Genomic DNA, 26,725 nt, shown 5'->3' with positions numbered 1-26,725 from the left:
AGTTTTCCATTGCTTGAATAGTTATGTGATATAACCAGAGAGAGAATATCATGATCCTGAAATAATACTGTATATTGAGGGCTGGTAGTTGAAATATCTTATTTCTGCTAGATTATGAATCATTCTGAAAACTATATAGTTAGCAACATTTGTCACCTTAGACGATAAGTGAGTCTTTACAGCAACACACAAAAAATCCATTCAGTGTTTGACCTTAGAGATCTAAGATGTATTCTGAAAAGCATTTCTTTGTAGACCTTCTTTGTAGTCTTCATAGATGCTAAATATTTGCAAATTATCTCTATTGATACAGGATGTCTGCCCTATTCTGCAATCTGTTACCTATCTATTCTATTTTATAATCCTTTAATATCTTTCACAAACAGCCCAGTACTTACAAAAGAAAAAAATCTCTCATAGGCAGTATTGTCTTTCCCTTTAAAAATCAAACTCCAGATATCAATATAATCTCAGTTTCTTGCTAATAGTAATCAACTTTTCTTTTATACTTTAAAACTATTACTCAGACACTGACCAAAGCTTTTACTTTTTGAAAGATTCCAGGGCATCGTACTCTATTTACCTCTCACCAAAAAGGCCACATGTTCGAGTCAAATGGAGGAGTGGGATAAGATATGGCCTTGTTACAGCCTTGTAATGAAGCCGAGTCCTTCTGTGGGAATTCCCTAACGGGAAAGGAAACGCAGTACACAGTGGTTATAAACCATACCAACTGCACTTCAGGTTGTGCAGTTGAATTGGAAAATGCTTATTCCTCCCTTTTTCCACCCAAACCATTAAAGTTAATCATCAAAAATTAATGCTCCCCGAGAGCTGTATTAAGCATACCAAGCTGTATACATATCAGCAACTGTATTAAGTTTAAGGTCTCCCATATGGCCCAGATACACCACCTGGATTATATTTTCTGTTACACACAAGATGATATATAATTAGCTGAGGAAGCCGGTCTATAGAGAAGACATTTTAATAGGATGTACCCACGCAATATCCCAAGGCATTGCAATGACATCTCCAAATAGAGAATATCTTTTGGAGCAGGATGTAGGATGGAGGGGCTGGCTGATGTTTCTTTGCTCTCTTGTCTGTTGATGAAATTTACGCTAAAGCCAAATCCCTTTGACAAAATCCTTCATTTTGTTGGCAGACTCAATTTGCAACTCACAGGCAGTTTTCACGTAAAAATTTTAACCCACCTCCATATAACAGTGAATGGACAGGATATGCGGGATGTCAGATATGACTTTTCCTCCATTCCAGTATTATTTAGAGTTGAATTAATAAATAAAAGAGAGAAAATAACTGAGCAGTAGTGGCAAGGGGGAAATTAGTTTTCCAATGAGATTTTAAAAAGAGATGAAGATCCGATGAAGCAGAGAGATAGAGGAAAGTACCAGATATAAAGAATTAGAAACCAGTATGACCTTGTTAATTTTTCTAGCAGTCTACAGCTGTATTTACTTAACTTATACGAGAAACGATGCTCCTTCTTAAAATCCAATATTAAAACAAACACCGCCATTTCTTTGAATATTCATTGATATGAATTAAAATGAGCCATCCTGAATTTGAGTAGTAAAATACCTAAGAGACCTTGAGGTAAATGACTTGATAGGAATAATGTGATGATTTAAGACTATCAATGTATAATGTTTTGAATGACAGAATTATTTTTACAAAAATTAATATGGAATATTGCAAACAAGAAAGTAATTTTGTCTTTCAGAATTGTTTGCCTACGATAGTATTCTGTAGTTTAAAGCAAATCTATCTGTCTAGAAATATGTGCACCGTATTATTTCAAAGCCATAGAAGTGTATGTGTACAATAAATTACGTACTCTGCGCTTTGACGGCAGAAAGATGTGGCACTCGGTGCACATACAGAGGTATGAACTGATATCCTTGCCATTTTTTTCCACACTTTTTGAGGAACAGATAGTCTTGTGATATGCTCAGTACCACACTGAAGACTAGCACAGCAATAGCACAGTCCTGGGAGCCCTGGGAACGCATCAAGCTCACTTTCATGCATATGCCCAAGTTGTTTCACTCCAGCTTTTCTTCCCGTGTGAACTGCCACTGTGTGGTGCATGACTCATCCTGGTTTAGGACAACAGATGTTCCTCTGTGTCTTCTCCAGCTAAGGAGATATTTCATTACGATCCTCTCGGATTAATTCAGTTCTGCTCAGGCAGAACCTGACTCTACTTAAGTATCAGCTGGAATCTAACCTAAATGAACAGGAGCCATACATGTTCTCATTAGACAAGGTATGGATGTTTCTTATAAGAAGCCACGTCACGTAGATCAGACAATCCTCTGAATTTCTGGGTGACAGTTTGGAAAGGTGAAGTAAAATTAGTCATTTCTCTTCTATAGCCCCATGCCTTTCTGTGAGGTCTCTATGACGTGTGTGAGGATCATTGACCCTCAACCTCCTTACTACTTAAATAGCTGAACCACTCCAGACTTTCCACCTCTTTAATTACAATTTTGCATAATGTTTAACTGAGTTAGAAGGATCACATTTTTTCAGATACAACTGTTACAACTTCCCTATTTCCCTTAAGTACCTGCTATTACTTCCTTTGTTAGGATTTTGCTTTTATGTTAGATTTTTAAACCATGAAGAATAATACATGCACCAGCTCCAATCCCCATGAGGCTGAAGGGAGCCTGCAGACTGTGTCACATTATTCATGAGCAGGAGTAGTTCATTTGGTACTGTTGTGGCTGGATTGTTAGCATGTACTGGTTCTTTCTCTGGGCATATTCTTTTATTGTTGCTATACCTACCATAACATGCTTGATACCCTTGCAAGCTTCCTGACTTGATTTTAAAGTCAACATCAGTGATAAGCTTGGGGAATAGGAAAAGGCTTATAATAATAGGGAGCATATGAGCACTTCAGGTATCTGGCCAGTTAGTGAGTATACTCAGTATAAAATAGCGAGCACTATGCTGTTAGCGTTGAATGATCAGCTGGATAATTTTTTGCCTCATGCTAATCATTCTCTTTTAAAATGAACACTTTGCTCCTGTAATATTTTTCAATTATTCGAATTATTTGAGGCGTAAGTAGCAATCTGCTGCCTACAAGTAAAATGTTTCTGATGTGACTAGAAGCAAGAAATGTAGAGCTCATGCAATAATACATTTTCATTACATTTTCAGCACGTACTCGTAAAACCAAGAGCATTGAGTAATTTGGATGTATAAGAGCTTTTGGGAAGTAGTATTAAGCAGACCTTAGTATTTGACCATAGCTGCAGGAACAGATCAGCATGTTGCAGCGAGGCGCCAGGGCTCCAAGGAGCGCCTCTGGCATTCTCCTCCATTCAGAGCTCCTGGGAAATGAACCATGTCTGGTGAATGTTTTTAAAAAATAATCACTACAAATGCGCTTTGGGAGATAATCATTAAAATGAAATCTCCTAGCTTATTTTAGCATAGTAAGTGATGTTAAACAAGCTTCTCAGTTTTCCTATTCTGCTGTTATTAACCTAGTTTCCCAAGAGAAGAACTGTAAAAGCCTTAGATTTTAAAACGAGAAGAAAAAAAAGTCTCAGAACTGTTGAAAATGAGAGTGAATAATTATGAGACTCTCTGACCAGATATAATTTTTGCCTGCCAGAAAGAACCTAAGGACCTTGCAGCAGCGATTATTAATGACACTGATATAATTACTATTAGGAGAAAAAGGAATCTGCCCTCTAAATATCAATTACATGCAGCAAAGGGTTTATCAAAGAAGTTCTGAGCTAGGCCTTCTCCATTAGGTGCCTGGTTCGGCTAGTCTCCTAATTGTTGTTGTCAATTATTTAGAGATAGCTTCTAAACCTTTGTATTTAATAATAAAGTGGACTAGAGAGCTATTACTTAACCAAAAAATCTCAACGAGAAATATGGTGCTGTTTAAGCAAGCCTAGTGGATTTGATTTAAAAAAAACCATAGTTCAGTCTCTGCTGATCTTGTGTTCTTATCTGTAGCCAATACCATTTTCCCCAAGGAAAATTGCACATACAATGCTTATTCCGGTAACTGCTAGGAGAGCTGCACAAATGTAGCAAAAGTGCATTAATGGTTTTGAATAAATGGTTTTCAAACTCTTCCAAAGACATAGGCATAGAAGGTATGCATACTATTACAAGACAACAAACAGCACCACACGGCTAGTTCCATACCTCAAAGAAAGCTAAGCAAGCTAAATCCACTGACAGCAGAGGTTGATTCCTAATAAAAGGAATTATTAAACATTTTTTTCTAGCCATTTGGCATTTGAACTTCAGGAAAAAATAGTTTTAAAAATAGTTTACTGACACAGCAGAAATAATAATGTTAACCACAGGAATCAGCTGTTAATCTTAAGCACGTGATTAGGTAGGGTCAAAAATCAGATGCAGCTATTTTATAGTGCAGTGAGTTTCAGCTCACTCCCGAAGACAAACTTTATTTTGATGAACACATTGTAAAAAAGAAAGGTTGTCTCTTCAGAAAGAATATATCAGTTGCACAAAAGGAAGTGGTAAGAAGTTTAACATGTTTAATCCTGAATTAACAAAATAGAGAATGTGCTCTCAACTTAAAACATTTTATTATTGTTGTTGTTATTGTTGTTGTTGCTGTTATTATTAACAAGTTTCAGTGTGTTCACCTTTGAGTTTAGGTGCAGTAAATTTTAGTAGTATCTGAAGTTCCCTAGGTACCTTAACACACATTCAGGACCCAAACTTTGGGTTTGAAAGTTTGACATATTTTTACAAAAAGAATGGTGAGTTTCATGAGCAATGATCTAAATATAACTAGCGTAGCTGCCAAAAGATGGCCATCTAAGCAAAAATAATTTCCCTATAAATAAGTTAAATACAGTGTCCAGGTCTCCATTTCCCTAAAACCTGTCAAAATATTTCCTTTAGATCTTCTTAAAATAAGAATTAGCTTAAAAGTTCCCAGAAGTCTTAATCTATGAGCCCAAACTATTTTAAAAACTGAAGCTAGGACAGTGTTTTCATAATACACAAACTACTTACTGTTCATAAATTGTTCTTTCACAACCATAAAGGTGGATTCACAGATTAAATCAAGAAGATATGTACCTTGAGACATAAGTGAGATTATATCTTTGTCTAAATGAAGGAACGTTCCAATATGAGGTATCATTTCACTTGCAGCTTTTTCCTGCAATCCTTGATGCATTCAGGAGATATTTGGGGAGATACAGGTAAAAAGACATGTATTCCTTTTTTGGGGAAAAACAGAGAAAGTTCCTTTTTTTTCCATCTCTTCTTCTGAGGCTGCATTGCAACTGCACACTAATCATGCAGACGGACAGATTGTATTTAGTTTCCCACTTTTAACATTTTTTTCACACTGAAATGGAGACAAAGCCACTGACTGCATAATATAGGCAATCTTTTTTTTATTAAGTAGGGATGTCCCCAAAGCAGTCATTCTGCAGAGAAAGTTCCTTTTTTTTCCATCTCTTCTTCTGAGGCTGCATTGCAACTGCACACTAATCATGCAGACGGACAGATTGTATTTAGTTTCCCACTTTTAACATTTTTTTCACACTGAAATGGAGACAAAGCCACTGACTGCATAATATAGGCAATCTTTTTTTTATTAAGTAGGGATGTCCCCAAAGCAGTCATTCTGGGCGAAGGGAGAAAACTGAAAGAGGAAGTTCTTTTAAGGAGAGCCATTCCATTTTCATGCAGTAAAACGTACTATTTCCATGTTAAATATTAGTATAAGCATTTTACTATCTATTAAATAAAAGCTGTGGGTTTGGTGGTGGTGAGGTGTGGTTGTTGGAATGAAAAATACACATTAAAGTAGCTTCATTTAAATGCATGATTTCGTTAGTCAACTTGAATTCGTAGAAAGGCTATGTTTTTCAGTAACTCCCATGTAGTTTTGTACCCTAAAAAATAATGAATGTTTATTTTGTTGATTTAAAGAAACATAATGTAAAAATTCTCTCTTTTTCTTTTCTTTTCTTTTTTTTAATGTATTAGTATTAAGAGTTTCAAAGTGCCCTTTCTTGTTGTTCTTGTCAGGGAGGCAGAGTTAACAACCTATTATTATGTACTCCTTACCGAGCTGTTAATAGCTTTAGTCTTTTGCAGGAATTCACCTGCTGCTCATCAAAACATTTATGTTGCTGTAGGAACTTCACCAGGTTGATGCATCTTGTATTTGCAATGACCTTGCACAAACTATCTGATTTTCTTGCATATACTGCCAGAAGAACTAACATATTAACACAATGGCAATTCTTTAGTGACTGAGACAGCTCTTCTTTTTTAAAAAGGTATTGTCACCTGTCTGTGAATTTCTTTAAAATTTTTTCAGGTTTTTTGTTTGGTTGGTTTTACCAACTCCAAAAATATTATTTCTGCTGAAGTTACTTAAATTAGAAATGCGCACTTCCCTGGTAAAAAAAAAAGGAACAAAACTTGCTTTGTCAGTTTTGAAAGTGTAAAATCAGCATTTTAGTTTACTTTTTAGATTGTTTACTTTGTCCTTTGAAATTCATGTTAAACTAGTTGGAAAAAATATTTCCATTTTTGCTTTATACTCCTCTATTAACTCACTGAGGTGTTTGAAGAAAACATAAATTTAAATAATATGCTATATTTATTGTTGATGTAATGCCAGGATCTGCAATACAGTCATGACGCCAGAGATGAATTCAGCCCTTTTGAGTTAACATTACAAGAGAGATGTTTGCTGTCTGCCTGCACTGAGACACAAAAAAATGCACACACGTGCACAAATACACAAAGAATGTGATATTTCAGTGATTTTTCAATAGCTATTGATATATTTATATCTGAAGAGGTTTGCATAATGAAAAATGCTATACAATCTCAAAGGATTGTCCCTATATATAGATCAGCAGGTTCCCTCTTGCCTCTCTATTATTATTTGTATTGGAGTGATTAAAGTCAAACTTTAGTTAGTGTCAGAGTTTGTATTTTAGAGCCAAAATTTTTCCTCCAAAATTGATTTTTCTTGGGTGGTGTTGAAATCTATATTAATATTGTCAACATTATTCTATATTTATAAGTCCTGATTTTCTCTGAAAAGGAAAGTAGTTGTCCCAAAGAACTGTATACGCAGTTAGCATGTGAAAGACTCGTTATTATATAACATTCATGTAGATTTAAATTAATCCTAATGACTTCAGTCATTTATTCCAGATTAACAATAGCAATCTGAATCAAGACTATCTATAGAAGTAGGTATTTTGCTTAGTTAAATAAAAGGAATAGCTTTGTTAATACCACTGAACCACAGTTAATAGCTCTCTTATGTGTATCTATGAACCAAGTAAACAACTATGAATAGTTTTGCTTTAAGTATGGCTTGTTTCCAAGCTGTTGTATATTAGTAAGGATCTTTTCTGTATTTGCCAGCTAGGAAATATTAGTAGCAAATGAAAACAGAAAAGTGTACATTAGTCTGCTCTTCTAAAAGATATTTATGTAGAAGATGCAACCTAGGCTCAAACCAATCTTAAAATCAACCCGCCCAGTCACTATACCTGTCCTAACACCCTGAAAGGCTGAAACACATTTTAAAGAGGATTTGGAAAGGCTTGTTGCCTCAAGAAGTTTTTAATACAGTATGTAGTTTTCACAGGGGTGTTTGTAAAAATGCCTACATTACACTCAGCAGTTAAAATTTTCCAGCAAAGTGTTACAAACCTGACAAAATGTCCAGCAACAGGAACCCTAATCAAAATCCTGGACCTAACTACCTATGGGTATTGTAGGGATTCTGAAATTTGGTAAATTAAGCCGTTTTTATCATCAGCACCATTAGAGCTGAGTTTTCTGTAGCTGACTCAATGCTGTACTATATTTTTAGGATCGGTAGATTCATTTGAATTTCACAGGTTTGAAAATATGTTGTGCTTTTTTTGTCAAAATAGAGCATTGGCTACATGGTATTGTAGCAAGTCACCATCATTGTAGAAGTCTTCTGAAAAATTGGATCATTGCTCTTGTATTGAAATTCCACTTCATTTGTAAGATACTTCCTCACATTAAAAATATCTTCACACTTCAATGTGAAATAAGGGAACCACAATTTGGGGTTCTGCCATGAAGGAATGCAGCAGTTTTGCGTGATTTTACCAATGCTGATAATGTCAGGCGTGAGAAGATTGCCTGCCATATGTCTCAGCAACTTAGAGATCTTCAGGTATTTGGACTGTGGCTTTTTACATTACAGGTTTTTTACATCATGAGTTGTCCTTTTTTGTTATCTTTCCTCCAGGGTCTTGCATTTTCAGTTTAAAAATTCCATTATCCAGTGACCTATTTCCCATCTGTAACTAGAAGTACTGTTCCTATGAGATACAGAGATATGTTGAGTTTGACTGAACAAATCACCGATATTCATGATTATTCACTATTTCTTATAGACAAGGAACTAGAGTGTATTCAATGAAATCATCAGGAAGCAGATTTAAAACAAAACAAAAAACCCCAGTATTTTTAAAAAACAGTTTGTAATTAAACTTGTTGCCTAAGGATGTTTTGGAAGCCACAAGCAAAATTGGTTCAAAAAAATAATTAAGTAAATTCATAGAAGAAAAGTCCACAAGCTGTAAAACATAGTGAAGCAAATTTAGTTAATTCAGAAACCCACTAATCTGCAGATTGCTGGACCCTGGGGTAGTGTTAAAGGTGAGCATGGGGAGAAAGAACCTGTACTGCTTATGTGGAGTCTCAAGTCTGCAGTGGCATATATAGGACCCGACACAGAATTTTGAACTATGAATCTTATATACCAAATTAATGACTTGGGAATTAGCCCACTGCTGTATGTACATAGTTCTCTGGGCTTGTTTCACAGCAAAGAAAGTCACAGAAGGCTTCCAATCTTCAAATTTTGCAGGATTGCATCTGTTTCCTGTGAGCTGTATTTGTCAGTGGGTTTATTATCTCACTATGAAGTACACCTTAGTGCTAGGTATCTCAAAAGAAACTGTGCTTTACTGTCCAAAAATGACAGCAAAACTTTTGAATATGCCTTGAGTTGATTTTTACCATTAGTAAGCTAGTTCATGCTCGCAGTAGCTCCTTGCTTCTTCCCAAATGGAAAGACAGTGCAGGGGAAAAAAAAATTAAAATGAGTGAAAAAATAAGAAAAATCTTCAGAGATAACTGGAGAGGCTGACATTTTTATATGCTGAAGTACCGGAGGTACCGGCGCAAAGGTTTTCACCGGTAAATATTTTTAATTAGCAAACAAATGTTATCAGGGTAGCTCATAACTGCTAGAAAGATGGAATTTAATATCTGCGCTTATCTGACAAGTCACGTTCCCCAGCTCCCTTTATTATATTCTGAATTGCACCCTGTTCCATCACCAACTTAAGGCACAGACCTGTTTTTATTCCTTTCGATTTAATCTCCTTGTCAATATGATCAGCAGTGTCCTATCTGCTGCCTTCACACCTGGTGTTCCCGTTTGGCCCGCCATGTTCACCACACAGCTTTTGCTGTGCCCACCTCACCTCGTTGTGCTGGCAAGAATGTTAACATTGTTTTAGAGTCACCCTGTCCTCATCTCTCCTCATTTAATTTTCTCTTTCTCGTGGTTCACCTCACATCAACTCATTTCTGCCTTCCCAGATATATAATCCAATTAAAATTAGGTTTGGCTGGGTTTTGACCTTTCCATATTTTCTTTATGATTGGTTATCTGTTCTTCCCCTTTTCTTGTTGACAGCTTCACTTTACGTATGCAGAAAGTGATGAGCTGACTGACAGGCAATCAAAATATAAAATATTGAAAGGCCAAACAGGTAAAGCACACTTCAGTATTTCAGCTCCCCAAACTGTTACATCTCAGATTAATCACAAGGGAGGTCAAGAAGGGAAGGGAGAAGATTACAACCTGAAGTGGCTGATGCCTTAAAATGCTGAAGGTTTCTTCTCTGAAGCAAATACTAGAGCCATCAGCAATTTTCTCTATGGCCCTACTTTTTTCCTGTCAGAGTTTTCATCTTAGTTCAAATTGGTCTCCAGATTTTTGTAATCACTTTTCCAAATTTACCTTAAGTTTTTTGGTCAGCTGGAAACCAAAGGTACAAGATTTTTAGGAAGTGTTTTAAGAATATGAATGGTATCTTTGACTATTATTTCTATTATTGTAATTTTTTTATCACTCTATGTTGCAATGAGAATTTACCTAATCGTGTTGATCATATTGTAATCAGATAGTAATTAATGTTAAAAGCACATTTTTGGACCTGCGAGTCTTTTCTCTAATATCTTCCAAATGTTACTGCTGGCATTCATGTTAATAGATGTACTATAGGTCAAAATAGTCTTCTAAGAGAAAATCATGCACAAAATTAGTAAAGATAAAGAAGCTTTCAAAGACAGACTTTGAGTTTCCCAGGTGTAGTTAATTTTACTGATCTCAGTGTAATTACTCTTCATCTACAACAATCTATGTAATATGAGAAGCAAGATATGACTGGGGCAATAGGCATTCAGAAATCGTATTATGGAAATATTTTATTGCAAAGAAACAAAATAATTTTTGAGTATTATTTGGGACAAATTAGTTATGAGAGGAATATAGGCAGTATAAATCAAAGGCAATTTCCATAAATTAGAGCTGTGGGGGCTGTGTTTTTCTTGGAAAACACAGACAGTAAGTACAAACTCCACAGTTAGCTGTAATTTGTCTTTAATAGATTCTATTTGAACTGATTAATCACATATTGTCTATACCTAGCAATTACCTACTGTTTTATTCTAATGTGTATCACAACATTAAGGTTCAGCTGACTCTGAAGGTAATTAAGTGCCATCATAGCTGATTCCATGAGAAAAGTAAGGAAGAGGTTGGAGATTTCATTTCACGATGGACCAGAGCTGTGATTAATAAAAATTCCTATCTTCCAGAATTGTGGCCATTCCTTTAAAATAATGATGCGTCCTCTGTAGGTCACATTGTGTATATCCTTCAAACTGATGTATCTAGGAAAGAGGAAAAATGTGACCAAATGGTCTCATAAAAGATTCTTTTTCATTATTGGTGCTTTTATTTAAACATTGATAATATCTGAATCATGGAACTCCGAATCTTCTTTACTTTAATGTGGTACTTATTCAGCTTTGACATTGTGCGTTAGTGCACAGGAGAAAGACCTGGTCCCTGTGGTATACAGATTGAATCTCTATTAGTATTTCTTTCTGTTAAGCGATAGCCTCCGAAAAGGCCAAGCAGGATTATATGGCTTAAGTACAGAATTTTCATGTTGGAGGACAATCGATATAAACTAGAAAATGTATTTGCAAACAGTTGATAGTAAATTCAGTTACTGTGTCCCTGGGTTCTTTCCGTACACATACATTTGGAAGTTGTAGTTACACAATAAGTATGTTTTCAGCAGGCAGAAGCCTTTAAAAACCCTTTCCCCAGCATCAGTTTAAGAAGTTACTCATGGGACTCAATGAACTGAATACCTTGATTGTCATTCATAAAATAAGCTAAAGACAGAGTAAACTGCAAGAAAGTGGTAATTCCTGGAGCTCCCATTATATATTCTAAATGATAGAAAATTATATTTGGTTATCTTTCTTAATTGCTGAAATAAGGACTGATATTATGTTGATTAGAGCCGTGTTTCTCTTTCCCACTCAAATATTAACGGTGACAAATGTTGCACGCCTGAAAGTGCCTGGATTTTTATCAGTGCTTTTCTGGTAAAGTTAATCCTTTAAAGGTTATTTGAGCACTATAAGCAAAATTCAGCATTTCAGCTTTTATTTCCATTGATCTTTTTTTTTGCACTAAACATTTTTAGTTATATATACTTTTCCTCACCCATAGCATAAGAATGTAAACTCGTTGATTGCAGTATGAGTCTAAACTGATAAAAGTTCATCACATTTTGGTTAGTCTTTATCAATATTTTATTTCATATATGTGCACAAAGTCTTCATTTCTGTGCTGTTTCCCTCTGAAGTAAGATGGGGATCAAATTAGAGAGCAGCATGTTCACATAGGTGTGGCATGTGGAGGTTTATCTTTTTGTTTGCAAGGGTTAGTGTCATCAGAGGGAATCCCCTTTCTTTTGAGCATATGAGAAAAATGGTAATACTCATCACGATAATATCACATCTGGATATTGAATGAATATGTCAGTCATTAATAAAGTAGCTACTTTCAATGAGGCATAATGAAGAACTATCATTTAATCTGATGATGTAATACAATGGAAATGTTTCATTACAGCATATCTTGATGGGACAGATCCAGCTATTGTGGTGCATTGCAAAAGCAGAAAGCTTTTCATTATTTTTTATACTCTGATCCTGCTACTCCATTAAATCAGTTTGTCTAGTCTTAGACCATTAGCACCATTGCAAATTCCATTCAGTCAGTCAATTTCTTGTAGATATGAAAAAATGTCTTGAGTATAAAGACAAGTATAAAATTAGGATAGATACAGATTCAGATACTCAGAGGTGGCTGCAGGAAAGAGTTTGATTCTGAAAGGTGCTTGTGTTCATGCATAGACCAATCTGTCATGGATTTGTGAACACTGTCTGTCATAATCAGAATTGAATCCACTGACAAGAAGAATCACACAAGCAATAAGAAAAATACAGTTTCCTTAGAAACAGACATAGCATTTTCAAAGTTTATAATATAATTCTGTTTAACTTGGATAGTTAGTCATAGGCTCTGTATTACATTGTGTAATAACATTGACATCACTTGTCATTTGGATTATATTTATGTTTTAATTACAGATATTCACCAAGATAAATTTGCAGTAGGCTATGGAAGAGGTCTTATGAATTTCCTCATATCGGATTCTGACTAGTACCCTCAGCCCCTGCGTTAAACCCTCAGCCCCTGTGTTCTCAGAACTTCTTGTTGTGAGTCCCATGCCATCTTAAGATCACAAATGCTGCTGTGATACTAATGTGAAGGATCAGAGCATTTCTTTTACTTCTTTTATATGAATTCTGAGCCATATATAATGGCCAACAGTTCACTTCTTACTTACATGCAATGGGAAATACAGCCATATCAGTGAAACTTTTCTTTTATTTTGCAGGTTTTGTAGTAGTCCTCTGTAGTTATCAAAAAATACAGAACAGATGTAGTCCTTGACATTTCCCATTGATCCTGGTCTCATCACTGTCCAGGTCAGAGATCTATCACAGAGCATACTGTGGCTCCTTCTAGCCCACAAAACCATGCTTCCTTTCAATGGAAAATAGGGTGTATGGCAGGAGGACTGATAAATGTCTAAATTTTTCCACAACATAAAATCAGGGTCTGGTAAAAGCATGCACTAACATCCAGGAAGTACATCCAAGTCCTGCAAGTTGAAATTCACTTTTTGAACCCAGAATCCATGCAAAAGTAAGTACGTATTTTCTGTGGCAAGAATAAGACAAAGCATCCCATACTTCTCTGCAGATTCGAATTGTATTGTTTTATTCTGAAACCGTCTTTAGCCTGCCTGGGAAAGATCATGGCAGAAGGAGTGGCCAACCTTGAGAGCCACCCCCATCAACCTCAAACTGCGTCTCTCTGTGGAAAGCTCTGGCTTTCCAGGTAGGCTGTAGATCTTGTCATTGTCATGAGAAAGGGAGTAATAGCAAAGCATCTACTCTCTGGAGAATTGTCTTACGCATTAACCCAGTCCAAAAAGGCTGATTTCTTTGTGTGAAACATTCACATAAAACAATGTGAAGTTTCCAGCTATTAATCGTTTTGTCTCGAGTTTGAGCAACTGTCTCCTCAGGTACAAGCTTCTGAAGCTTTTTTTTCTCAAACACACCAAGGTGACAGGTTCCCTTTCCCCTATTTCACTTGTAATAACAAATCCTACCCCCTTTCCCATATGACAGCAGTATTACTTTTATGATCATGTATTCCTAGACATTGTTTTTTGGACTGTGTGATGGATGGTGTAAGAGGCTGCAGAAAGTAAAGAAGGAGATGGGAGGGCACGGAGATGGGACCCCTCAGGGCTTCTTGCAGGCAGCCCCAGGCGGGTGGTCAGGGGGCAGCAAGCCAGACAACCCTTGCAGGTGACCAAAATACCTTCCACCACCCAGAAGGGACAGGCAGAGATGGCTGCCCCTCAGGAAGTTGCTGTTAGCCACAGCCTGCCCACACGGACGGAGGGACCCATTTTGTGATTAAATGTTACCATCACAGTCCTTGCCACACTCATTATCTTTGATCAACTGAAAATAATAAATTATACTTGATAAATGCTGTCCACACCCCAGGCTGGGGAGCTGCTATATCCCAAATGCTATGTTTTACACAAGCAGTAGTTAGCCTGTAATAACAGATATTTAGCTCAGATTGTTTTTTTCAGAAGTCATTCCCAGTTCTTTGCTGCCACTGGCCTTGTTCTGCAGGCTTCAGGGAGTAAAACTTATCATTGGATCTTGGGGAGTCTCCACCAATTTTTGACAAAATTTCCATTTCCATCCTCCTCTGAAGGAACCTATTTCTTTTTACAATTCCGTCAAATTATTCTGAAATTTAATTTCTGCAATCTCTCCAGCAGGTCAGAAAAAACCAGTAAATTGTTAAATGCTTAGAACTTGATTTCAAGCAGCAAGGGTAGTCTGGGGAAAGGAAATTGGCTTGCAACTATTACATCATACAGTGAAATCGCTTAGGTGCTGGTCTCCTCCTTATCTTACAGGTTGTGGAGCCTAAATAAAAATTTCCAGAGCATTCCAGAGTGTAAAGTCTCTGCCCACCTATGTCTGGGCCATGACAGATGGAGCACGTAGAACTAGCTAAAACTGTGAACAGAAGCATGCTAATACCTGTGTAAAACAAGCATTTGCTGTTTATGTAACCTTTAACGAACATATCCAGAATCTTTCCTTCACTGGGTGTCATGTCTTTACCTGGACTGAAGTGCAGAAAGAGAGTCTTGTATTGATATTGTATTTAACAGGCAAGATCACAGACATTAGGCCGTACCTATGATTCAGTGTGGTCTTAGGATAGTGCAAAATCAGGTGGTTTCTTTTTTTTTTCCTAATTCTTAGATTGATTTTGAGCTGGTTGCTAGCTTGTGTTGAAAGACTTGGTCTCTTTGGGCAGAAATGTACACACTTTAGTCAGCAGCTTCATTACTAAATAAATTAAGTCTTGTGTTCTCCGAGTTTGCACACCCTGGCCAAGTTACATGTTAAGTTATATGACCCCTCTATATGGGAGTCCCTGGAAGTTGCACATATAACAAGGCTATAGAATAGAAATTAGGTATTCATGACACACTGAATGTTTGTGAAATGTCCATAAAGTAGTATGAAAACTCTGTATGTATAGGAGTTCTCTATTTCCTTACAAATCTGAGTATTAACCTATACCTTTTTTGTTCACATACATGCTATTTTTCAAGTTGAAGCAAGCTTAATCACAAAAAAAAAAAAAATCCATCACTTTAACAGATTGGCCTTCTGTCAGAAGAAAATAGATATTTTCTGAAATTTCTAAAAAAAAAAAGTATGTCTAAAATCCACTAACCTCTTCAAAGTGAAGTTATAACATTTCAAGTAATTGGGAGAGATCTTCTGATAGTTGTAGAAGTTGTTAGATGGTATATTAATCGTAGTCTCCATCCATAAGATTACATGTACACTGTGTCTTACTATTTCAATTTAAAGACACACTTCTTGCTGTTTCAGAATTTGGTAATAGACTGTAGAATAAATCAACACTTCCTCTTATTATAGTTTCTCAATTATTTCCACTGTTTGAAGTGAGCATTAAATGTAATTATTTTAGATATTGGTCATTGTTGCCTTCCTTCTCCTCCTTCACTTAACAGAATCATTAGATTATTTTTGTGTGTTTGTTTTTTAATTTGGTTTTCTTAGCCATCTCCTTGTATGCCTGCTGGGGGAATACTGATATACCTGCTGCCCTATGCTAATGTGACTTTGTTACACCATGACTGAAGTTGACTCAGCATGTTTTATCTAAAACTGTTTGGTTTATATAAAAAATATATGTATGTTGCTCAGAAGAGGTTAAAAGTCCAACAGAATCTAACTGAAACCTGTTCTTCTCCTGGTTATATCTCTTCTGCAAACCAGATTGTTTCCTTCTTAACAGGCTGGAAGCACCCTTTGAATAACTTATACATACTCTAATATTACTGCATGGTATATTAAATGTATATGGTGCCCTATGGGTATCACAGTTGGATTGTTAAGCATATGCCAAGGACATTTCTGCTCATATGTCAGTTTGGAGACAAATCCTGCTGCAATGAAGTAAAGCTAGCCTTAAGGCACTATGTAAAATATTACAGATTACTGATTTATCAAGTGACAGTTACTAATGACAGGGAATAAACTCTCTCTTCTTTTAAGTCATCCCCTCATGTAAAAGTATCGTCAAGGACTTGCCTAGCAAAGCAGCACTTAGTTTTTGCACAGCAATCGATGTGGCTGGTCTCCGTACTACAGCAGCTGGTCTGCAGTGGTAATTCCCAGTAATCTCTGCACACCATAATTCTCAGTGATCTCTGCGAGAGTCAGGAATTCTCAGCGGATGCCCAGGATCAACTGCTAGGAGATAAACAGGGGACTTTTGCAGAGAGTGTTTCTCCTTATAGAGTGTGAAAGGGAATTTCATGTACGACTACATTACAGCTACCTGGAAAGAGAAATTACGTTCAACGGCAGTGAAGCAGTTGAACCATGCTAGAAGTCTACAGACTTTAAAGAAAAAGTTAATTTTTATTTTCTTTTACCCACAGGTCTACCCACGGATAGCGCCGGCATTTTGGCACTACCTGCGGGTAGAAGTGAGTAGCGGGTATTTGAATACTCCCACATCTTTACTTTACAGCTTACTGGTATTTACTGACCTCCTAGTTTGTCCATTGTGCAAAAATAATTAGCTACCATTCTAGCTGCCATTTTCTGTGAATGTAGTCTTGTACTAATTCCATATTGTTTTGACTACAGTGTAATTACTAACCCAAGACACAAAGACGTGATGTTTATATGCAAGATTAAAGACAAAAAATTGAAATCTAAGTCAAGGCCATATCATACATTTATGACTATAGCACAGAATCAAAGTACAGAAATCCATACCTGCACCTCCTTTTATAAACACATCTTACATTCATGAGAAGAATGTGGACCTTCAGTTCTGCTATATCATTTTTGCAAAGTTTGTACAACTCAGCTTGATATCATTTCTCCCCTCTTTTGTCCCTCAGGAGCATGAGCAGCTCAGCTATTCCTCCACAAGGTCCAAGGCTCCAAGTGTTATCATCACAGGTCTCAAGCCAGCCACCAAGTATATATTTCATATCAGAGTCAGGACGGCAGCAGGATACAGCGGCTATAGCCAGAAGTTTGAATTTGAAACTGGAGATGAAAGTAAGTTTCACTGAAGGAAAAAAAATCAAATACAATAGAAGTAGCATCTAATTCTAAAACAGTGAGGCATTGGGAGTTTGAATGGCTGAAGCCATAGCATTTGCCTATCACAAAATGACCACTGCTGTATGATAAAAAACAAGTAAACCTCAGCCACACATTTCTGGATTTATAAAAACAAATAGAAATTTTAGCCCAACGCTGCAACTGAAGGAATGTTTTCTTCTGCAAAATTTCCTTATGGGTCCCTTCCAACTTGAGATATTCTATGATTCTATGATCCTTTCTTTGCTTAAAGAAGGCCTTCCTTTTGACATCTAGAAATACCCGTAGTCAGGCTTTACCTAAGTCCAGCAGCTTCATGCAAGCTCCCAGAACACAGTGATGGTGTCTTTTCTGTGTAGTTTTTAGTGCTCCCACACTCTCCAAATAAAAAAATGAAAACTTTTATATGCATTTCCGTCAACCAATAAGCCTACTAAATTTGCCAGTAAGAAGGAAAAAGCCTACCTATTTCTACAGAATACGCAAAAAGGCTTGATACTATGTATGATGTTCATGCTCTGAACAATTTTATATTTGTCATGTATTGCCCTCCATGTTCAAAGAAACTGCAAAAAAGGTATTTACAAGCATTTGAGATAAAATTAGTGTAGTAGATACAACACTAAAACACTCATTAATGAAATTACTTTAATTAACCAATTATATATACCATGTTTTTCATTAGTGTTTTAGAATTCAAGTTGCTTAAGCTAAAATACAGACTCAAAACTATGTAAGTGTTTTCAAGAGCACCCATGGGCTTGTTTTCCATTTTCATTGCTTCTTAACTTCTATTTCAGAAGTATTTTAGGGATAGACTTCCAAGTGCTTAATGCCTAATTGGACTTTGTAAAATTTTCTGGGTACTTAAGCCAATTGGTTTGAATAGGAGTTGAGCGCTTGGGTGCTTTCAAGAATTCCAGTAGATCCTGTCTGTATCTTCTGATGCAATAAATACTAGGCTTTAGGCACCCAGGGACATAACTCTTATCAAAAGTAAATGGTATTTAAACCTCTATGAGCCTATATCATGTTTGTGAAAATGTGACTTACCCATCTAAATCAGGAAGGCTGTGGTTCCAGTGACATTTCTCTCATTGGCACTGCTGATAGAAACATCTCTTGGGAGTGAGATTCCACCCACTCCTTCCCAGCTCCATGTCTCCTTCTCAGTTGCACTAATGCAACTGGCCCTTGGGCTGCACGGTGAGCTAGAGCTCACGACACTCTTAAACATTTATTACCTCTATTACTTCTAAGCACTCAGTGTGAATCTTCATAGTGAAACATAAATACACATTATATATTTGCTGTTTACTAACATTTATTGCTTAAGTTTATGCCTGCCTAAAAGTAGTTGATTTGTTATAAATATAATTCCTCACATGATTGAAAGGAAATGTAGACAGAAAAGTTTTTGTTTATGATCAATTGAGATGGAGGTCGAGAGAAATTCTGCCACTGTTTGAAATGGTACCTGGAGCTAGATAAAGTTTAATTAAGTTTAATTAAGTTAATTCAGTTTAATTAAGAGGGTAGTTCAAAGGACTGTGGTCTTATTCAAATATTTATATGGTACTGCTTTAGATTTCAAAGGGGGAAAAAAGCAAAGTAAGTGCCTGCTGGTAAATATTACTTATTTCATATCGAAGCAGTACTTAGTGACCAGTCAAATGATGCTTTGTTACTCTCCAAATATCTTGCTTCCTCACAGCAGTATTTTGAAAATTGGCCTATTCTAAACCTTAAGGCAATATCAGATGATTATGATCATTCATTTGTACCCCTTTCATAGCACGGGCCAAATGTCTGTAACTCTAACTTTTCCAGACAGCTAATGACAATAGATTGATATGTAACATCTACCATATACAAATAGTCTTGATTTAAAGTGTTCCAGTAACGGGGAGCTCACCATATTTATAGGTAGATAGTGCCAGTGCTTAAACCTCAAAATTAAAAATTTGCACCTTATTTCTTTTTTTTTTTTTTATTAGCTTGTACCTTGTGACTCTTCTCTGCCAAATTAAAAAGCCAAATACTATCAGAAATCTCTTCCTCATCTAAATGTGTGTATGCCGTTTTTTAGAATTCTCTTGTCTTTCCCATAAGTGATATAAGTGCTCTCTCTCACTCTAAAAAAAACCCCAGTTTTTCAAAAAATTGAATCATTTTGTAACTCTCTAAAATTTTAACACCCTTTTTGAAGTATAACGTCAGAGCTGAACCTGATACTGAATTAAACTGGAAAACTAAATCTCTTTATGATGCCATAAACAGACCTAACACCACTTACCTCCTTATAATTCAGTTTTCTTTTACTTACAGGTCTAAGCACTTGCTACCTGAACTAGATCATTGTCTTACACAGCTGAATAACTAGAACATAGCAACATTTTTGTCAGTACCTTTGTATTCCAAGATACTGACCTACATTTAGATGGAGAGGTTGAGGAGGGTTTTGTTGAGACTTGGACTACATACTTACATCAGTACATGTAAATGTTAATTCGCCCTTGCTGGCATGCATCTATCTTACAAACCAGTCCAAGTCAAGCTGTGTAGGAATCTAGCTTCATCATTTACTGCTCTGGCAGTATGCAGCTCAGCTGAAAATGTTTGGATTTTTTAATATATATTCTTCTCAATTATTCTGAAAGATACCAAATAGTATTAGACCAAGGCAGACTATTGCAGCTCCCTCCATCCCTACCCAAGAAACAAGTTACTTGGTGAAATTTCCACATTTGTAATTACTTTTTGCGGTCTTTCAGTTAGCCAGGTTTTAATCAATTTAATATGAGCTATACTGATTTTATACAAAGTTAACTTTTTCATCAGAAGGCCAGGAAGAATAGAGTCTTTTAAAAGCCTGTATTGTCAACAGAAAATTTATCAACCAACAATCTCATTAAAAGGACAAAAAATATTTCATGTGTTTGATAAAAATCCTTCTCAACTGACATTAGCTAGTAATATCCTTCAGCTCTACCGGTTGTACATGTTATAGTCTTAACATCTAAAGAAGAATTCCAGGACCAGTTGCAGGTCAACATCCAAGGTTATTCCATTTACCCTGTTTGAATATTGACATAATTTGTTAATAAGTAGCAGTACAGTGAGCAATCCAAAATTAGGATTTTTCTTAGAGTGATAGACAAGTTGTAAAAAAGTAACGGCTCATCAATTGTGAGACGTGTATATCAACGTCCTAAAACATACTGTCCATGGCAGGACAGTGCTGTCATGCCTTCTCCAGTTTATTGGTTGAAACACTATCTGTGCCACTTCAGTTGTATAGGATAAAATTAGATACATCCTTACTAGGAACACCAAGACATTTTGGTATAATTATTAATGTTGGTGCATGAAGCAGAAAGAAGGCCAACTCTGTAGGAGTAATGAAAAAAGTTAGTTAATCATGCAATGCTGATATGGTTTTTGGGAAGCACCCTCACTTACTGAGCAGCAGATGTGATTTAGACCCTGAGTTCCATTCTCTCCAGAACTCCAAAGCTCAAGAGAGGGGTCATTGATTCTGATAGAGGTCCAATATTGTTTCAAGCACATGCTCTGATCCATGCCACAACAGAGAAGCCATCCCTAGGATTTTTAGAAATACATTGAATTATCAATGCAAAATGGAGATTTTTTTGTTAGTGTGTTTGATGTTTTGATAATAGTAAATTAAATTTCTCCTTGAAACAAACAACTGACATAGCACATATCTCATATTTAGAAACTGTCTTGCTGGATCTCTCCCCATGTCTGCCTAGTCCTACTGTTCATTCACTGGTAGTCAGCACTGGATACCTCAGAATGTCTCATTTTAATCTTGAAGTATTTCCTTACTGTGTTTTATGTTTTCAGCCATTTGTTCTTCAAATTTGACTTTGGCCTTTCTGATTTCTCTACTGTATGTGCCCAGAAGCCCCAGAGACTTTACTTTTCTTCTGCATTTCCTAAACAAGAGCAACATCCTTGCTCAGATCTCAAACTGCTTGCACAGGCTTTCCATTCATCCGCTGGTCAGGAAGCCTATGTTAGGGGCAACACTTGGAAGAAGGCTTTTCAAGCAAATACATACCAAAAAGTTTTACATTCTTATGCTAGTGATGGGATTATTTTTCCCTTTTAAAAGTCTTTTTTAAGATTGCCTTTCCATTGCCTCCTCCCTTTCCCACATTCACTGTTAGATTGGAGCCCATCAGGCTCACTGGAGCACAGGAACTGCAGCACTTCTGAAAATGTAAAGGTTACCCTAATTAGACTTTATATTTTTCTTTCCTATTGTTCTTAAGCACTGTTGCTTACAATGCCTTGTAAATCCATCTGACAGCCAGTTCCTGCCTGTTAGAGCTCCAGTTCTCACCATTCACACTTATCTATCTTACAGCTACTCAGTATTATCTGTCTAGCTGTCTTTCTGTCACTTTTTTATCTTTCAGTCTGCTGGAAGGTCTGCTGCCTGATAGATGTCAAATTGAAATAACTAAAGGATATAGCTAAGAGACAGAAGTGAGCTGTCATTACGGCTTCCAGCCCTTTTATACCAAATACACAACCTTTTAAAAGATTTTGGAGAAATTTGCTCAAAGAAAAAAAAAAAGGAGAACAGAGCTGGAAGATTCTCTCTATCTTTCATCCTCTTGCACCATGACTAAAACGTCTGCACCATTTTTCCCAGTGAGGAAGTGAAGAAGCCTCAGGATATTTCCCTTCAGCCCAGAGAGGAGGGAAAGTGCAGCTCCTCCTCATTTGGGTGAAGAACCCAGAGAGGAGCTGAGGCAGGGCATGGATGTAAAGAGTAGATGGTGGGGACAGAACTGACACCAGGCAGGATGCAGAAGAGATTTCTGGGCATGGTGTTAAGCAAGGAAGCTGGAACGATGCAATTAGACACTTTAAATGTCATTTCAGGCATATAACCTGAGTTAAGCATGAAGAGTAACGGGAGTGAAGAGTTTATCTGGATAATATGCTTCTGGGTACACGTATGATACATGCTGCAGTTTTAAAATCAAATCACCACTTTGACTAACCACATTAGTTGCAGCTACAACGTGTTTGAAGAGTTTTGACACCCAAACATTATAGTATACTATCTAATCATCTGCTGGGATAAGTAATAAATCCTTCCTTTTCCTTATCTTGTGCTACTCATTTTTTAAAGTATGTTTTTGTCAAAATGAACTTATTGAGCAGACAGGCAGAGAGAATGAAACTAGACAAATACTACCAGAGAAAACAGCCAGCCCAGTTAGGTAGGTACTAAGTTCCTTTATGAGTCTTAGCACTGCGAGTGGTTTACATATTGCTGTTGCACCAGCACTTCCTCACACCCTTGCCTATCAACTTTAACTATCAAATGGAGTACGGCTCCATACATGATACAGCCACATTCATCCCTATGATCACAGAGTTGCTAATCATCCCTGCACTGGACTGATTTGGGTGGTGCATATTTGGCAGATACAAGACTGCACTCTGGACGGTGTAGAGACAACAAAATACTGATTTTATCTATATGAACGCTGGCCATGTTTTCTAACAAATGAGATTCTGGAAAAAATGCTATTTACTCCTATGATTAAATGCAGTACTCTAATATGTACACACAAAGAGATGAAATAAGGTTGCAGGAACTTACTTGGCTTTGCAACCTACCATAATTGGTTTTTAAACTGAGTTTTTCTGTCTTGCATAATCAAGAATAGTCCTGAGGAGAAACACAGGGTCGTATACCAATATGCACAGCTGATGGAGAGGAAAAATGAAGGAAGAAAAAGCAGGAAATGACAAAAAGATTCAAGAACATGCACAACAGAAACAATACATGTTAAAGCTCGTTATTTACAACTTGAACTTTACCTTAAGAGAAAGCTGGAGAAATGAGAAAAGACCAGACATATTGAGGGGCATGCTGAATTTAATTTAGAATGGCAAAATGCTGTAAAAATTTTAATTATTGGGTGTCCCTGATTACTATCTTCTTACTACCTAGATAGTGTTTTATGGAACCTTTTACCTGCATGTGAGTCTGTGTATGCACATACACATGTGCTTATATATGTGTTGTTCACTGCACTGTGCCTTTATTGATTTCTAGAAGGATCACTTCAAGCAAAAATAAGTATTTCCATCATTTTGCCTTACCTGCCTCTCTGTCAGTTTTTAACAAATCCACATTTTCCAATTATACTTGTCTGTCATTTGACATTTTTATCTGACAAGTAAATTAAGGTCGGGAAGTTTCAGGCTTGAAAGCCCTTTATAGTGATTTGGCTACTTGAAAAAAAAATCCTAATATATTGGACTCTGGCACCTCTGCCAACACAGTAACATACAACCGACAGAAACAGAATGATCACTTTTTAAGTATGTACTGTCTCAGCTAAATATCGTATTGCTTAGAGGTGGAAAGAACTTAGTCAGTCTGGAATTTCTCCCCTTCATGAATTTGGCTCTGGTTCCCGATAGAAAATATATGTTATTAAACTGATAGACTGCATTCTGTTTTAGCTAAAACACCAAGAAATAGCAGCTTCATTCAGCGGAAATGATCCAGGACATGTGAGTTTCTTCATCTCGATAGCTGTGGAGTGCTGCTTTGGACCATGGAATCAGTCCCTACATTTGCACCTTCAATTCTCATTAATAAAGGGCCCGGGTTGACTCCCTGGCAATGACTGTCTGTTGAAGAAAAGCACACCTAATTTACTTGAGCCCATGGTTTGCTTTTCTCTGGTTGAATTCACTATTTTTGCACACCTCTTTTTCCTATTAAAAACAAAAAAAAGAGGGCTGCAGTTTGTCCTCTCACTTCCATTGCAGAGATGGGCAAGATAGACTCATCTAAAACCTCCTCCTCCATTTACAACTTCAAGCTTGTAACAATCTTTGCAACATTTAGCACAAGTGCCCCAGTCTGAAAATAGTATTCAGCGTTTGATTTGGAGACCCTGTTATTATTTGCATTGTTTCTTGTGTGGCATGATATTTGTTATGTTGTATTTTTCCAACTAAATCTGACCCTGTGGAACATAATACAATGCAGAGCTAGAATCCACTCCCATAATATCACTAGATACCATTTTGGAGATTAGCTATTCAGTGAGTATTTGCTACATAATTTATTGGAAGATGTATATATTTAACTTGTCTGTGGAGAGCTTATGACCACAGATACTGAATGCCTTGTAATTTACTGCCTGTGCATATCTCCATTAAATTATATGGACAGAAACCTAATTGCAGAAATTTAATATGTTGTTTTTGCTGAAAATTTGACATAAACTACTATTGTTTTTATTTGTTTTACTACTATTACAAAGCCAGTTTACACTGCTAATTTCTAAACCACTCAAATATTATTTCGAAGCCAAATGTTTTTCTTGGAAACAGCATTTCGTGAGGCTTTGGGCAGCAATGTGTGCATTGCATTGGGCTTCATCAACTGCAAAGTGAGAGAATACAGCCTGCTGAGGTTTCTTTTTGCAGCAACCTAGCTCTTTGTGCTTCTCTTTCAGCTTCTGATATGGCTGCGGAGCAGGGACAGATTCTTGTAATTGCCACTGCTGCCGTTGGTGGATTCACTCTCCTGGTCATCCTCACTTTGTTCTTCCTGATCACTGGGAGGTAATTAACACTACAGTGTTCTCATTCACTCAGGATCAGTCTCATCCAAAACTAAGAATTTAAGAATAATAGTTAAGTCATTCACCACATTTTCAGTGCTAAAATAAGGGTTAGGCATAGTGGGGTGAATGTCCTCTTTGTTCAGCACTGCTCACACTCACAGTTCTGTTGTGAGTGTTGTTTTTGGTAAAAATCCAGTTTGGGGAGCTAAGCAATTATGTGAAATCAGGAAACAGCGTGGCTGTTTTTAAAATAAGTTTCTGGACCTCTTTCCTGCAGAGTGAGAATTTAAAAATACAATGTACCTGCATCCTCAACGCTCTGACGTTAGGAGACAAAAAAACCAAAAAAACACAGTATTTTTTACAAAATCTCGTAACTACCAATTGCAAAGGTTTGGAGGGTATAACCTTAGGATTTTTGATGTCTTGGGGTTGGCAATGTAGCTTGCTAAAGGCACTTGAATGGACATTTTTTATTACTCTGACTATATTAAATTTATAGGAAAAATCATACACAATTATGTATATATTTTATATGCACATTTCTGCATCTGTTAAGAGAAAATATAGGAATTATGCAGTGAAATTAAATTAAGGAAAACTTTACTCCAAAATACTAGAATGATTCTACTGCCTGTGATATCACTGGTGAACAGAAAATAGCTTCCTGAAGGTCCTGTTTTATTGCTTTTTAGCTTTTTTTTTTTAAATTGGATTGAAGATATCCCAATTAAATCTACATTACAGCAGTACTGTTGCACTGGCAGGGAAATTCACCAGTCTGGACAATGATTATTTTTTATAACTACCCTGATTCTTATACTTACAGTTCTTTTAGTACGGTGCTGATTGTCCACCTTCCTTCAGTTGATGTGTTGATAAGGATCAAATAATGACATTATGCAGATTGGATAAGAAAGCATTTTGATTTGCGTGGCCAGATGCCATGCTCAGTTACACACTGAAGGTTTTAAGGGAACTCAAATTCTACTTGCACTTGCTAAAAAACGCACGTAGAGGTCGGAGCATCAGTCCTTGCTGGAGCTGAGATTCCCACAGGCAGAGCAGCTTCCATGGTGCCTTGGTTCCTTTTCCACTGAGCCTCCGGGTGTTTCCTGTGCGATTTCAGGACTTCACCTGCTATCACCAGGAAGCAAAGCCGAATTTAAAAGGACAAAGACCTTATGTCCCCGTCTCCTCTGTGCGACATCAGTGGCACCGCAATGCCGCCACGGATCAAGAAGGCTTAAAACCTACAGACTGACCCTCTGCAGTGGTCTGGGCCTCCGCGCAGGGGAGTCGGGCTCGTAGCTCCTGCAGTAAGCACTCTAGGGGGGGGTGTGGGCTCTCGCCCCTTCCACCCTTTTCCCCTCTCCCTCCTTCAGACGCAAAAAACAGCCGGTGGAAGAGCCTCCATGTGAGGAGGATTCTCCATGGAGTTTCCTTCTTACCTGGCTTGGGGACTGAAAAAATCCCGAGTTGGGATAGGATTCCGCACTATTCCTGGTTTAGCGCCTGTGTTTACACTTAGAGAAAAGATGTTACACTGACTCCTCTGAATGTGATAATGGTCATCACAGACGGGG

At 37.0% G+C, this 26,725-nt stretch overlaps 1 protein-coding gene across 1 annotated transcript in view; it reads left to right on the top strand.

The window, feature by feature from the left end:
- The window catches only part of LOC104077371 (ephrin type-A receptor 6-like), a gene marked incomplete at its 3' end in the record, with an annotated part of 84,723 nt that overhangs the window by 3,756 nt on the left and 54,242 nt on the right, over positions 1 to 26,725 (top strand). Inside the window, exons 3-5 of the mRNA XM_009578578.1 lie at positions 16,821 to 16,868; positions 17,292 to 17,454; positions 25,029 to 25,137. Of these exons, the coding sequence (XP_009576873.1) occupies positions 16,821 to 16,868; positions 17,292 to 17,454; positions 25,029 to 25,137 (320 nt within the window). The remainder of the gene's footprint in view (positions 1 to 16,820; positions 16,869 to 17,291; positions 17,455 to 25,028; positions 25,138 to 26,725) is intronic.

The sequence above is a fragment of the Fulmarus glacialis genome, unplaced genomic scaffold, assembly GCF_000690835.1.
Source record: "Fulmarus glacialis isolate BGI_N327 unplaced genomic scaffold, ASM69083v1 scaffold44855, whole genome shotgun sequence".
Taxonomy (NCBI): Eukaryota; Metazoa; Chordata; class Aves; order Procellariiformes; family Procellariidae; genus Fulmarus; species Fulmarus glacialis.
Note: the sequence above shows the minus strand (reverse complement) of the source record. Positions and strands in the feature narration are given on the sequence as shown.